Here is a 15,493-nt window from a genome sequence, read left to right on the forward strand (position 1 = left end):
GTCAGCCATGGGTTCGTGTTCAAACCCGTGGGGCGGGATTCTCCGTTGGCCGATGCCAAAATTGGGAACGGCGATCGGAAGTAGAATCGCTCCCGGTGCCGAAATCGCGGCAGGCGCCGGTTTGACGCTGAATCGCGATGCTTCGCCCCCTCCAACACGGAATCATCGCGACGCGCATCGCCCGTATTTGCAGCCTGCTTTCGCATCGCATTAACGGGTCCACCCACGATGCTCCGCCTCCAACGGGCCGAGTTGCCGAAGGTGCGGTGCACGTGTGTTCTCAACAGTCGTGAACCGGTGACTGCGGGGAGAGAGGGCGTACGGACAGTGCCCAGCACCGCCATACTTCAGCAACAGTCATGCCGCTGGCCAGGGGGGTGGCTGATGTGCCGTCAATTACCACAAGACGAGAATGGTGAAACAATCGAGGCTTTATTGCACAAGGTGTTGTGCCTCCTGCAGCTGGAACCAGAATGGGAGCAGCGCAGGAGAGCAGACACTTTTATACACCGCCTGCTGGGAGGAGCCAGCAGGCTGGGATTTACTGTGGTACCTGTAATACAGGGGCAGTACCGTAATACATGCAATGTATTTACTACATTCACCCCCTGTTTAAAAAAAGTCCGGCGGAGGTGAAGAAAACATGACAGATTGAGTCTGTCGGGGACTCTGACCCTCCGCTGCGATCGCCTCAGTCCTGGTGGTGATGTGGGCACCGACGTGGACACCTGCGACTCCGGGAGCGTGTTGTCCTCTCCTTCGTCACCCCTTAGTGGATCCAGTGAGGGGACGGATACTGCTGGGGTGGGGGCTGCGGTGAGGTTCGCTGGTGGGAGGGTGGATGGCGCAGGGGTGAGTGAGGCAACCGGGGGTGGGGGGGGGGGGGGCAGTATCAGGTCGGGATTTGTGGATGGGGACCCAGCGGGTGCCAGGTCCCGGAGGGAGACTGTGTCCTGTCGCCCGTCGGGGTGCACCGCGTAGGCGTACTGTGGGTTCGCATGGAGGAGGTGGACTTTTTCAACCAAGGGTTCCGCACATGCTTCCGGAGGATCCAGGAACTGTCAGCCATGTTGGGAGCGAGACCCTGGGGTGGACTTCCTGGGGAAGGCAAAGACACGTTCGTGAGGAGTCGCATTAGTAGCGCTGCACAGGACGACCGGATGGAGTGGAGCGCGTCGGAGAGGACCTCCTGCCAGCGGGAGACAGGGAGATTTTTAGACCGCAGGGCCAGCAGGACGGCCTTCCAGACCGTCCCGTTCTCCCTCTCCACCTGCCCGTTTCCCCGTGGGTTGTAGCTGGTCATCCTGCTTGAGGCGATGCCCTTGCTGAGCAGGAACTGACGCAGCTCATCACTCATGAAAGAGGATCCCCGATCACTGTGGGTGTAGGTGGGGAAACCGAACAGAGTGAAGATGCTGTGCAGGGCTTTGATGACCGTGGCAAAAGTCATGTAGGGGCACGGGATGGCGAAGGGGAACTGGGAGTACTCATCAATTACGTTGAGGAAGTACACGTTGCGGTCGGTGAAGGGGAGGAGCCCTTTGAAGTCCATGCTGAGGCGCTCAAGGGGTGGGAGGCCTTCACCGGATGCACTCTATCTGGCCGGTAGAAGTGCAGCTTGCACTCCGCGCAGACCTGGCAGTCTCTGGTGACAGTCCTGACCTCCTCAATGGAGTCGGGCAGGTTGCGGGCCTTGATGAAATAGAAGAACCGGGTGACCCCCGGGTGGCAGAGGTCATTGTGGAGGCCACTTGTGCGCTGGCACATGTACCATGGGACAGGGCATCTGGGGGCTCATTGAGCTTCACCGGGCGATACAAGATCTCATAGTTATAGGTGGAGAGCTCGATCCTCCACCTCAAGGTCTTGTCGTTTTTGATCTTGCCCCACTGTGTATTGGTAAACATGAAGGCAACTGACCATTGGTCAATGAGGAGAGTGATTCTCCTGCCGGCCAGGTAATGCCTCCAATGCCGCACAGCTTCCACAATGGCTTGGGCCTCCTTTTCGACAGAGGAGTACCGAATTCCGGAGGCGTGGAGGATGCGGGAAAAGAAAGCCACGGGCCTGCCCGCCTGGTTGAGGGTGGCGGCCAGAGCCACGTCCGATGCATCACTCTCCACCTGGAAGGGGAGGGACCCGTCAAAGAACAACAAAGAACAAAGAAAAGTACAGCACAGGAACAGGCCCTTCGGCCCTCCAAGCCCGTGCCGACCATACTGCCCGCCTAAACTAAAATCTTCTACACTTCCTGGGTCCGTATCCCTCTATTCTCATCCTATTCATATATTTGTCAAGATGCCCCTTAAACGTCACTATCGTCCCTGCTTCCACCACCTCCTCCGGTAGCGAGTTCCAGGCACCCACTACCCTCTGCATAAAAAACTTGCCTCGTACATCTACTCTAAACCTTGCCCCTCTCACCTTAAACCTATGCCCCCTAGTAATTGACCCCTCTACCCTGGGGAAAAGCCTCTGACTATCCACCCTGTCTATGCCCCTCATAATTTTGTATACCTCTATCAGGTCGCCCCTCAACCTCCTTCGTTCCAGTGAGAACAAACCGAGTTTATTCAATCGCTCCTCATAGCTTATACCCTCCATACCAGGCAACATTCTGGTAAATCTCTTCTGCACCCTCTCTAAAGCCTCCACATCCTTCTGGTAGTGTGGCGACCAGAATTGAACACTATACTCCAAGTGTGGCCTAACTAAGGTTCTATACAGCTGCAACATGACTTGCCAATTCTTATACTCAATGCCCCGGCCAATGAAGGCAAGCATGCCGTATGCCTTCTTGACTACCTTCTCCACCTGTGTTGCCCCTTTCAATGACCTGTGGACCTGTACTCCTAGATCTCTTTGACTTTCAATACTCTTGAGGGTTCTACCATTCACTGTATATTCCCTACCTGCATTAGACCTTCCAAAATGCATTACTGCGTGCATCGTGGCCTTGGCGATGTCCGCCTTGATGTGGTTGAAGGCCTGGCGGGCCTCAGCCGTCAGGGAAAAAACTGTGGACGTGATGAGTGGGCGGGCCTTGTCTGCATAGTTAGGGACCCACTGGACGTAATATGAGAAAAACCCCAGGCATTGTTTCAGGGCCTTGGGGCAGTGAGGGAGAGGGGGTTCAAGGAGGGGGCGCATGCGGTCGGGGTCGGGCCCTAGGACTCCATTTTCCAATACGTAGCCAAGGATGGCTAAGCGGTTGGTGCAGAACACGCATTTCTCCTTATTGTAGGTGAGGCTAAGGACTTTGGCGGTGTGAAGGAATTTTTGGAGGTTAGTGCCATGGTCCTGCTGGCCGTGGCCACAGATGGTGACATTGTCTAGGTACGGGAAGGTGGCCCGCAGCCCGTACTGGTCAACCATTCGGTCCCTCTCTCGCTGGAAGACCGAGACCCCATTGGTGACACCGAAGGGGACTCTAAGGAAATGATAGAGGCGGCCATCTGCTTCGAACGCAGTGTATTGGCGGTCCTCCGGGCGGATGGGGAGCTGGTGGTAGGCGGACTTCAAGTCTACTGTGGAGAAGACTCAATACTGCTCAATCTGATTGACCATGTGGGAGGGATACACGTCGAGCTGCGTGTACCGATTGATGGTCTGACTGTAGTTAATGACCAACCTGTGCTTCTCCCCAGCCTTCACTACCACCACTTGAGCTCTCCAGGGGTTGTTGCTGGCCTCAATGATCCCTTCCCGCAGAAACCATTGGACCTCCGACCTGATGAAGGTCCTGTCCTGGGCACTGTTCCGTCTGCTCCTAGTAGCGACGGGTTTGCGATCCGGGGTGAGGTTTGCACAAGGTGAAGGTGGATCGACCTGAAGGGTCGTGAGGCCGCAGGCGGTGAGGGGAGGCAGGGGTCCGCCGAATTTCGAAGTAAGGCTTTGGAGGTGGCATTGAAAATCAAGACCTAGTAACAGGGCCGCGCAGAGGTGGGGGAGGACGTAGTTGCTGAACTCTACGCCCTGAACGGTGAGGGTCACGACACAGTACCCCCGGACTTGCACGGAATGGAATCCGGAGGCCAGGGAGATTTTCTGGGTGACGGGGGGTACCGGGAGGGAGCAGCGCCTTACCGTAGCAGGGTGGTTGAAACTCTCTGTGATCACGGAGTCAAAGAGGCAGGTCGTCACGTGCCCGCTGATCTTTACCGTCATCGTAGCGGTCGCGAGGTTGCAGGGCCGAGACTGATCCAGGGCGATGGAGGCGAGCTGCGGAAGATGTTGGGAGGTCCCGGGCTGATCAGCGGTGGCGGAGGTACCAGCGGGCAGCAAACGGCCAGACGAGCAGGGGTCCTGAGGCACGGTCCAAAATGGCGGCGAAGATGGCAGCGCCCACAGGGCGCACATGGCTTGCGGCGGCGAAGATGGCAGCGCCCACAGGGCGCACGTGCCGGGCGGCATCAAAAATGGCGGTGCCCCGGGCCGCACGTGGCTTGCGGCGGAGAAGATGGCGGCGCCCCTGGATCGCACGTGGGGGGTGTAACAATGCCGTGCCTGGAAACAGCGGCGACAGACCGGGCCTGGCAAACGGAAACAAAGTGGCCCTTCTTCCCGCACCCGTTGCAGGTCGCGCTCCGCGCCGGGCAGCGCTGCCTGGGATGTTTGCTCTGGCCACAAAAATAACATTTGGCCCCCCCCGGAGTTGGCTGGCTGCCGCGCGCGCAGGCTTGCGGTGTACCCGAGTCGGCAGCTGGTGGGGCCCATGGGGCCCACAAGGGTGCCGTGCGGTCGGGTGTGTAGGCCTCCAGATTTCGGGAGGCCACTTCTAGTGAATTAGCAAGCTGCCTAGTCTCTGCAAGATCGAGCGTACCCCCTTCCAATAGTCGCTGGCGAATGTACGTAGACTTAATGCCCGTGACATAAGCGTCTCTGATTAGTAGTTCGGTGTGTTGGACTGCCGAAACTGCCTGGCAGTCACAGTTCCTACCGAGAATCTGTAGAGCCCGCAAGAAATTGCCCAGAGTCTCCCCCGGGAGTTGCCCTCTCGTGGCCAGGAGGTGCCTGGCGTACACTTGATTCACCGACTTAATGGAGTGTCATCGCTTCTGTGTAGGTGGGCGCATCCCGGATGAGGGGAGAAACTTGAGGGCTCACCCATGAGTAGAGGACCTGGAGCTTATGTGGGTCCGAGAGTTCTTCAGTGGCTGCTCTGAGGTAGCCTTCGAAGCAGGCTAGCCAGTGCTCAAAGGTGGACGTGGCATTGGCTGCGTGAGGCTCAGCTCCAAGCGATCAGGCTTGGTTAAGATGTTCATTTTTAAAAATATTGTGCAATAAATTGATGCACCGTCAATTACCACAAGACGAGAATGGTGAAACAATCGAGGCTTTATTGCACAAGATGTTGTGCCTCCTGCAGATGGAACCAGAATGGGGGCAGCGCAGGAGCACATCCACTTTTATACACCGCCTGCTGGGAGGAGCCAGCAGGCTGGGGTTTACTGTGGTACCTGTAATACAGTGGCAGTACCGTAATACAAGTAGTGTGTTACCAGTGGTGTTTACCACACCGGCCTTCTGCCAGGGGCGAGGGCCGTAGTGGGGGGTGGCCGGGAGGTTGTGGGGATCGGGGTGGACGGGGCCGTCTTCTCGGGCGCGATCGATGTGTGTGTTTGTGGGGGGGGGGATGGGGGGGTGTATCGTCTACTCGCGGCTGCAGCTTGTCAGCCCTGCCCGTGCCCAGCGCGGACCCGGCGATTCCCCCACCGCTTTCCGCGTGTTCCGTGGGCGTTCCACGCGGCGCTGGTGCTCGCCCCTCACCGGTAGCAGAATCAGTGCGGGTGCGGCGCCGATCTTTCCGATGTGGAACCCCCGGAACCTCCGTTGACGTCAGCACATAGATGCCAGAACGGAGAATCCAGCCCGCGGAGTGGGTCACAAATTCATAACCCCCCCACTGAGCCCCAGACTGACTTACACCGTCGTAACGCGCATTGATCATTCACCCCAGCATGTGGTCGTTTATGTTTCCCGTTATTTTGCAGCTTTAAGAATAACCAATGGGGGTTTGATGGGGGCGGCTGTTTTTCCTTTCAGCTGGTTCGGTACACCATTGAGGGACTGCTGCAGCTCGGGCCTCTGGGATCAACAAACTTTCTACCAGATACCAAATGTCTAATCGATGATCGAAGAATCAAATCTCCCAGTCTCAGGAAATGTGAGGAGGTGCCCAGACCGAATCAAAAACTCTGGAATTTCACACAGGTATGATCTTGCATTCGCTTCACTTCAACTCAGAAGGAGAGAGGGAAATGTGACTGAAATCTATTCATCAGAAATAGTCTCTCGGAGGCGGGAAGCTGCCCCCTGTTCGCTGGAGGCAGGATTCTCTGTTCCCGCTGCTGGCAATGGGAATTCCCATTGGAACCACCGCACACCGCTGTGAAACCCGTGGGTGGGGGTGGGTTCCCAACAGATCAAAGAATCCCACCACCAGCAAACAGCTGGAGAATTGCAGCCATAGACTCAATAATGGACGTAGGTTCGACCGACTGGTCAATAATAATAATCATCTTTATTATTGTCACAAGTAGGCTTACATTAACACTGCAATGAAGTTACTGTGAAAAGCTCCTAGTCGCCACATTCCGGCGCCTGTTCGGGTACACAGAGGGAGAATTCAGAATGCTCAATTCACTTAACAAGCACGTCTTTCGGGACTTGTGGGAGGAAACCGGAGCACCCGGAGGAAACCCACGCCGACACGGGGAGAACGTGCAGACTCCGCACAGACAGTGACCCAAGCCGGGAATCGAACCCGGGACCCTGGAGCTGTGAAGCAACAGTGCTAACCACTGTGCTACCGTGCTACCCACTACTCATCCAAAGTAATTGGATAATTCTGTCCAATTACCTTTTCAATTACTTATCTTTTTATTGAAATTTACTGCTGAAACTGTTGCCACCACCTTTTCGGGCGGAACATTCCGGATCACAATAACATACTGCATTGATTCCTCACGTACCGTTGCCTGTCAATTTAATCCTGTGCTCCCGATTGGCTGAACCACTTTCTCCAGCCACCCTGGCAAAACGCATTATAATTTTGAACACCTTTATTAACGTTCCCACTCAACAATCCCTCAGGAGAGTAATCCCAGTTTCTCTGCTCTCTCCACATAACTCAAGTCCCACCTCCCTGGTTCCGAATGAGTGAATCTACTCTGCTCCCACTCCACCCTCTCCGATACCAAATTATAAATGGTAAATTCAGCAGATTTAATGTCACTTAGCGGATCCGTTTTCTGAATGCGCGCTGTTAGTTGGAGACTTGCCTTGTCTGGACATGTACGAGGAATTCACACTGACAATGCTCATTGTTTTAAATCCACCCTTGTAAAGGTGCTGACAGCTCTGTGACCCTGTATAATACAATGTTGGACATCAGAGAGTTTGACTCTCTTAGCCTTCATCGCTCAGCATCCAGTAAAATTATATTGGCCTGTTGAACAGTCTGCAAAGTTATCAGAAAGAAATGCTCGCTGACAAACTTGTCCCTTTGAAATGTAAATGGAATACAACTACCCTTGATTTTTCAAAGCACTAATTTTTGATTCCGTTTGGGAAAAAAGGTGACCAGAGTTTAGGGTCATTCCTGGCATCAGTTGTGGCTCAGTGAGTCGCACACTCCCCTCCGAGGTGGCTGGCCATGTCCTACTCCAGTGATGTGAGCGAACACTTCAAGTGGCAGCGTCTGGGGCAGCACGGTAGCACAGTGGCTAGCACAGTTGCTTCACAGCTCCAGGGTCGATTTGCAGCACTGTCTGTGCGGAGTCTGCACGTTCTCCCCGTGCCTGCGTGGGTTTCCTCCGGGTGCTCTGGTTTCCTCCCACTGTCCAAAGATGTGCAGGTTCGGTGGATTGACCATGATAAATTGCCCTTCGTGTCCCAAAAAAAGATTGGGTGGGGTTACTGGGTTACGGGGATAGGATAGAGGTGTGGAATTAGGTAGGGTGCCCTTTCCGAGGGCCGGTGCAGACTCGATGGGCCGAATGGCCACCTTGTGCACTGAAAATTCTATGATTCTATAAGTACCATTGGGGAGGGAGTGATGCATTGCCAAGCGGTCATATTTACATGTAGGACATTAAATGCAGGTGGAAATACTCAGGAGGATTGGCAGCGTCTGGGGAATGGGAAACAAGGTTTCGGGTCGAGGACGGTTTGTCAGAGCCGGTTCTCCCCCCGCAGGAACTACACTGCACTGAACTCCTGAGTGTCTCCATTGCGTTCTGCTTTTATTTCACATTTGCAGCATCTGCAGTATTTTGCTTTTGCATTGAACTGAACCTGGACATAAATCCCACAGCATCATTTTGATGAACACGGCAGCTGTCCCATGTGTTCCCCGGCCAGTATTTATCGCCGCTTATGGGGAGCCTGCTGTGCACAGATTAATTGCTCAATTTCCTACCACACTTCAAAAGCATTTAATTGACTGCAACCTGCTTTGGAATGTCCTGAGGTTGTGTATTGTACAAGGTGATGAGAGGCATGGGTAGAGTGGATAGCCAGAGGCTTTTCCCCAGGTTGGAAATGGCTGTCACGAGGGGACATAATTTTAAGGTGATTGGAGGAAGGTACAGGGGAGATGTCAGAGGTAGGTTCTTTACACAGAGAGTGGTGGGTGTGTGGAATGCACTGCCAGCAGAGGTGGTGGAGTCAGAGTCACTCGGGACATTTAAGTGACTCTTAGACAGGCACATGGACAGCAGTAAATTGAAGGAGTGTCGGTGAGGTTGATCTTAGATTAGGATAAATGTTCGGCACAACAGCGTGGGCCGAAGGGCCTGTACTGTGCTGTACTGTTCTATGTTCTATGAATGCGAATCTTCACGTATGCGAATGCCAATGTAGTTTCCACGAAATTGTGTGGACTGGATTTCAGACTTAAATAAATGTACAGAGTGCAAACTCAATTTTCATCCCTGGCAGACATGTAAATTTCCTCTCCCTCAGGAATAAACCATTTACGGGCAGCACGGTGGCCCAGTGGTTAGCACTGCTGCCTCACGGCGCCGAGGTCCCAGCTTCGATCCCGGCTCTGGGTCACTGTCCGTGTGGAGTTTTGCACATTCTCCCCGTGTCTGCGTGGGTTTCGCCCCCACAACCCAAAGATGTGCAGGGTAGGTCGATTGGCCACGCTAAATTGCCCCTTAATTGGAAAAAAATGAATTGGGTACTCTAAATTAAAAATGAAAGAAATGTACCCTTGCCAGGAAAAGGAGTGCAGCTGTGAACACCTGTTGATTTTCTTTTTTGCAGAATGGGCCAATTATCAACAGGGACACAGGTCGTTGCCTGGAAGTGGAGATGACCAAAGATGCAAACTTTGGTCTGAGACTGTCCTTGCAGAAGTGCTCGGGGCAAAAGTGGATAATCAGGAACTGGATCAAACATGCCAAGCAGTGAGCGCTGCACCCCAGCCTCCTGCTGAGTGCACCCCAGCGTCCCGTTGTATGTCTGCCTCCACATGACATTGTGACATGTCGCCAAACACTCATCAGATATTGTGGGATACGCAGTGTGGGATCGCCTGGTCTTTCTCAATGAAGGGACCCCGATAGAGACTTCCATCCGAACATTATTGACAACTGCACGGAATTACATGAACAATGATGGTGTGCCTTTCCCACACGTAAACTCCTCGACTGGAAACCAGTCCCTTAAGCATGTTTGATTTATTGTACTGGAACAGAAAACTGTCGCCAATAAAACGTTGAAAAAAAAATTAACACGTCGGAAGAGTAAATGGTGCAACTTTACAGGGGACCCGGCGGATTTGTGCCGACGAGCCTTTGAGGGAGGCAGGAGTTGAGAACGTTGTTTAAAAAAAAAACCATGCAGGGTCCTGAGGTTTAGAAATTGACCCATCATGAAGACAGGGTGGGGGGGGAGGGGGGCGCGTGGGTGGCAGGGGGCACGGTGGGGGAAGGGGGGCACAGGGGAATAGGAGGAGCAGCATTGGGATGGCTACTAGCAGGCGGTGTGCCAGTGGAAGGCTGCAAACTGAGTCTGCTGCCTACTCTATGGCGACAGGTATCGAAATAGCGCACTGAAGATCCCACTTAGGGGCTACTTTCCACCAGCATGGGCATTTTCCCAGCAGCAAGCCAGGGGATATTGTTGCCAGAGATTCAATATCCCAATGAGTGGAGCATAGGAAACAAAGGATGCATCCCTGCGGAGGGGTTTTCTCTCTATCTCCCTGCCCCACCAGCTTCAGGGCTCCTTATTTCATTTCACGGATGCCTCCAGGTTGAGGCACCCTGACTCACCGCCATGGCGCTCCCAATGAAAGATTACGGCAGGCCCTCTGATGAGGCCTCCAGCCTCGCGAACGTGCCCACCATCCTCAACGGGGTGACAAGTGTGAAGGCGGCCACAGGGCGGATATCTACCCCCGGGAGGAAGAGGCCCCACTTCACAAAAACAACCACGGACAACTGGAGAGGTGAGGGAAAGTGTAAAACTAAAAGAAAGGGCTGGCCAAAATGCAAAACACAGTACAGATCCGGGCGAATTGGATAGGTACAAAGACCAGATCAGGGTCACTTCTAAGAGCTACCAAAAGGGATTGTGAAAGGAAATTTGCAAAGGACATCAAAAGTAATAAGAAGAAATGTTTTGTTATACAAAGAGAAAGAGAGTGGTGAACAGCAATGTGGATCCAGTAAAAGCTGATAATGGGGATATTGTCAGTGATAATGGGGATATTGTCAGTGATAATGGGGATATTGTCAGTGATAATGGGGATATTGTCAGTGATAATGGGGAACTGGCAGACATGTTGGACAATTACTTTGCCTCAGTATTTACAATTGAAAAGGAGGGTACTTTGCCGCAAGTCCCGATAAAATGAATACTCGAAACAGGGCAGGGACTTAATACAATTAACAGAAGTACAGCATCAGTAACGAGGGGATGAATGGAACTGAAGAATGACAAGTCCCCAGGACCTGCTGGTTTCCATCCGAGAGTGTCAGAGGAAGTAGGTGAGCACATTGTAGATGCCCTAACTAGAATCTTCCAGAGTTCCCTAGATTCAGGAATAGATTGGAAAATTGCATATGTCACTCCACGTTGCAATGAGGATGAAAGGGGTAACCCCGGGAATTACAGACCAGTTAGCCTGACATCTGTGGTGGGGAAATTGCTGGAATCTATAATCATGGACGAGGAAACTGACCAATCAGGGAGAGCCAATATGGATCTGTGAAGGGAAGGTCATGCCTGACTAATCTTATTGAATATTTTGAAGAGGTGACGAAGGGAGTGGACAGGGGAATGTCCATAGATGTCATTTGTATGGACTTCCAGAAGGCATTTGATAAAGTTCCACATAAGAGGCTTGACTAAAGTCGTAGCCCACGGAGTTGAGGGCAAATTATTGACATGGTTAGGAAATGAGTTGAGTGGCAGGCAACAGAGAGTGGGGATAATGGGTAATTGTACTTTTTCCCAGGGTAGAGGGGTCAATTACTAGGGGGCATAGGTTTAAGGTGCGAGGGGCAAGGTTTAGGGGAGATGTACGAGGCAAGTTTTTTACACAGAGGGTAGTGGGTGCCTGGAACTCGCTGCCGTGGCAGGTGGTGGAAGCAGGGACGATAGTGACATTTAAGGGGCATCTTGACAAATACATGAATAGGATGGGAATAGAGGGATACGGACCCAGGAAGTGTAGAAGATTTTAGTTTAGTCGGGCAGCATGGTCGGCGCAGGCTTGGAGGGCCGAAGGGCCTGTTCCTGTGCTGTACTTTTCTTTGTTCTTTTTTCTTTGTAGACTGCCTAGATAATAACATGAAATTGCTAGGGAATATTGACAGACTAGGTCAATTTGTGGCAGCTGGAATTCAATGTAAGCAAGTGTGAGGTCAGTCATTTTGGACCAAAGCAGGATGGAGCAGAATATTTTCTAAATGGAAAGAGGTTAGGTGCAGTGAATGCCCAAAGAGACTTGGGGGCTCAGGTGCATAGATCCTTAAAAAGCAGGAACAAGTGCAGAAAATAATTAAAAAGGCTAATGGAATGCTAGCCTTTATATCTAGAGGATTAGAGTGTAAAGACACTGGGAGTTATTCTGCAGCTTTACAAACCCCTGGTTAGACCCCACTTGGAGTCACTGGGAGCAGTTCTGGGCACCACAGATTAGGAAGGATATTCCGGCCTTGGAGAGAGTGTAATGTAGATTTACAATAATGATACCTGGATTACAGGGGTTGAGTTCTGAGGAGAGATTACCCAAATTAGAGCTATTTTCGCAAGAATTTAGAAAGTTAAGTGGTGATCTGATTGAAGTATTCAAAATGTTAACAGGGAAAGACAGGGTAGATGAACATAGAACATAGAACTGTACAGCACAGAACAGGCCCTTCGGCCCTCGATGTTGTGCCGAGCTTTGTCCGAAACCAAGATCAAGCTATCCCACTCCCTGTCATTCTGGTGTGCTCCATGTGCCTATCCAATGAAGATAAACTATTTCCACTGGTTGCAGATTCTAAAACTAGGGAACATAGTCTTAAAATTAGGGCGAGACTATTCAGGAGAGATGTTAGGAAGAACTTCTTCACTCAAAGGGTGGTAGAGGTTTGGAACTCTATCCCACAGACAGCCATTGAAGTCAGATCTGTTGTTAATTTTAAATCTGAGATAGGTTTTTGTTAAACAAAGATATTAAGGGATACCATGGACGATTTGAGTTTCAGATGAGCTGTTGACTCAGGATTTCCTCCCCTTGTGTTTCTCTCTGCCTCTGACACAGGCTTGGATTTGAAGGTGGCCGCACTGTTTTTCATTTGGTTGAACCAGATGTAGATTGTCTGGGAGAGTTACTCCCAGAGCTCAAAGTGAAGCCTTCAGATTGTCCTTGTGGTACTTCCTTTGATCACCATGTGAGTGCACCCCAGACCCAAGCTTTCTGCCGAAGATTCACTTTGGTAAGTGAGTGCCAGGAATTCTGCCCACATGGCCAGCCAAACTCAGTTGTGAATGTCTCAATATGGTGTGGGTGTTTGGGAGACCAGCTCGGAGTCCGCACCTCAGTGTCTGAGATTGCCGACTTACTGCTCTTCGTTGCCGGACTGATGTTCTAAGTTTGCTAAAGGCTACACTTGCTGTGCCAATTATTGCATGTGTCTCGTTATTTATATATGATGTGGAAATGCCGGCGTTGGACTGGGGTGAGCACAGTAAGAAGTCTTACGACACCAGGTTAAAGTCCAACAGGTTTGTTTCGAATCACTAGCTTTCGGAGCACTGCTCCTTCTTCGGGTGAATGAAGAGGTGGGTTCCAGAAACATATATATAGACAAAGTCAAAGATGCAAGACGATACTTTGAATGTGAGTCTTTGCAGGTAATTAAGTCTTTACAGGTCCAGACCGAGCAACTGGAGAGAGGGATAATCACAGGGTAAAGAGGTGTGAGTTGTCTCAAGCCAGGACAGTTGGTTGGATTTTTGCACTGTCCTGGTTTGAGACAATTCACAAGAACGTTTTCAACAACTCCTCGACAATCAATCCACCGACCTATCGGAATTTCTCCAAATGAAGAAAATCAAATTGGTCCTCCGGGGGTCGGATGACGGCTTCCTCAGAACGTGGGAGCCATTCTCCCAACTGCTCCAGGACCTGTTTGTGGCCAACGAACAGACGAATAAATAATCAAGTGGCCGAGAGCCAGGGGAAATTGGCCAAGGCATGAGAGAAGAGAGGGGAGGGAGGGAGGATCGGGGGGGGGGGGGGGGGGCAGTGTAAGAGGGAGTAGCCAAAGACAGCTGAAAAGAAAGGGGAGCAGCAGAGAGGGATGGGGGTGGGAGGGGAGGTGGATACAGGGAGGGAAGAAGGACGAGGGGAGGAGAGCAGCAGAGGGGAGGAAAGAGGAGGGAGCACAAACTGAAGGGAAAGCACAGGAAATGACAACGACTACAACAGACACAGCAGAGCACAAGAGCGAAAGAAAGTCCAAGAAGAAGGAACGACGGACGGCCGAAGCGGAGGCAAATGCACAAAAAGCAAAATGCAAACCGACCAAGAAATGCAAGTGACATCACCTGGTTTTGTTTGTACTTGCTCTGTGTTAGTTTTTAGTTTTGTAATGTTTTTGTGATTTCTCTTTGGGTTCTTTCGTGTGCACATCTGTGAATATACCATGCATAACATCCAATAAAAACATTCTTAAAAAGAAACATGAATCCAGAGGAGCAGCTGATCCTCTCCAGACTACCTCTCCCCCCCCCCCATTTGCTGTGGTACAACCCATGGGTGACCCACCATCGATGGGAAAGTTGTAACAATCAAACAGATGAAAAACACCGACGCCTCCGACACCCAATGGGATTGCAGCGGAGGTGTTCAAAGCTGGTGGTCTTTTGCCCACATCCAAACACCACTCACTCGTCCTACAGATATGGGAGGAAAACAAACTCTCCCCCCTCCCCCCCCCCCCCCCCCCCGCCCCTCCCACCCCTCCCCATGCCCTCCGGCTACGGGAAAGTGACAATTGTAACTATCTTCAAGACGGTAGATAAGTCACGCTGCAAAAACTTTCGAGGGATTTCCCTCTTGTCCCAGCTGGGAAAATGCTGATATCCATTCTGCTGAATCAGCTGTTTTTCTCAAATTCATTGTTTACGGGATGTGGGAGTCGCTGGCGAGGCCGGCATTTGTTGTCCATCCCTAATTGGCCTTGAGAAGGTGGTGGGTGAGCTGCCTTCTTGAACCGCTGTAGTCCGTGTTGTGTAGGTATACCCATTATGTTGTCAGGGAGGGAGCTCCAGGGTTTTGACCCAGTGACGGTGAAGGAACGGCCGATATATTTCCAAGTCAGGGTGGTGAGTGACTTGGACGGGAACCTCCAAGTGGTGGTGTTCCCAGGTACCTGCTGCCCTTTCTCCCCGTGTCTGCGTGGGTTTCCTCCGGGTGCTCCAGTTTCCTCCCAACAGTCCAAAGACGTGCAGGTTAGGTGGATTGGTCATGCTAAATTGCCCTTAGTGTCCAAAAAGGTTAGGTGGGGTTACTGGGGTAGGGGGATACGGTGTGGGCTTAAGTAGGGTGCTCTTTCCAAGGGCCGGTGCAGACTCGATGGGCCGAATGGCCTCCTTCTGCACTGTAAATTCTATGATTATATGATTCTAACTCTGCAGTTACCATTGTTAAATTCTCTTGAAGAGAATTTGATTGTTTCCACAGAGAGAGAGAGAGTGATGGTCTGCCTATCTTTGCAGGAGTGACTGTTCTTTTCTTCCTGTTGCTTGCTTCTCCCTGTTAAAACACTTGACTGAAGTGAGACAGAGACAGAGAGTGACAGAGAGAGAGAAACAAAGAGAGACACACGTGGAGAAATGACCTTCTTTCTTCTTTGCCGTTTGTTTTCTGCTCTGCCCAAAACTGGTTTACAGAGCCAGTTTTGAATTAATTTCTCTGTGTATTCCCAGCTGGAACGATCAGCATGGCTTGCATCCAAAGTCCATTGAGCTTTCAAAGCAG

General features: G+C 51.7%; 1 protein-coding gene across 4 annotated transcripts in view; it reads left to right on the forward strand.

The window, feature by feature from the left end:
* Positions 1–9,832, forward strand: part of galnt9 (polypeptide N-acetylgalactosaminyltransferase 9) — a 499,594-nt gene extending 489,762 nt beyond the window's left edge. For 2 of the 4 annotated variants that reach the window (XM_072467622.1, XM_072467537.1), the window contains exons 11-12: positions 6,046–6,213; positions 9,274–9,830. In XM_072467622.1, the coding sequence (XP_072323723.1) occupies positions 6,046–6,213; positions 9,274–9,420 (315 nt within the window). In that variant the 3' untranslated portion in view covers positions 9,421–9,830. Of the gene's footprint in view, positions 1–6,045; positions 6,214–9,273 lie in introns of all 4 variants that reach the window. The other 2 variants (XM_072467695.1, XM_072467856.1) reach the window with 2 other exon arrangements.
* The last annotated feature ends 5,661 nt before the right edge of the window (positions 9,833–15,493 follow it).

Source organism: Scyliorhinus torazame, chromosome 1 (genome assembly GCF_047496885.1).
Source record: "Scyliorhinus torazame isolate Kashiwa2021f chromosome 1, sScyTor2.1, whole genome shotgun sequence".
Lineage (NCBI taxonomy): Eukaryota > Metazoa > Chordata > Chondrichthyes > Carcharhiniformes > Scyliorhinidae > Scyliorhinus > Scyliorhinus torazame.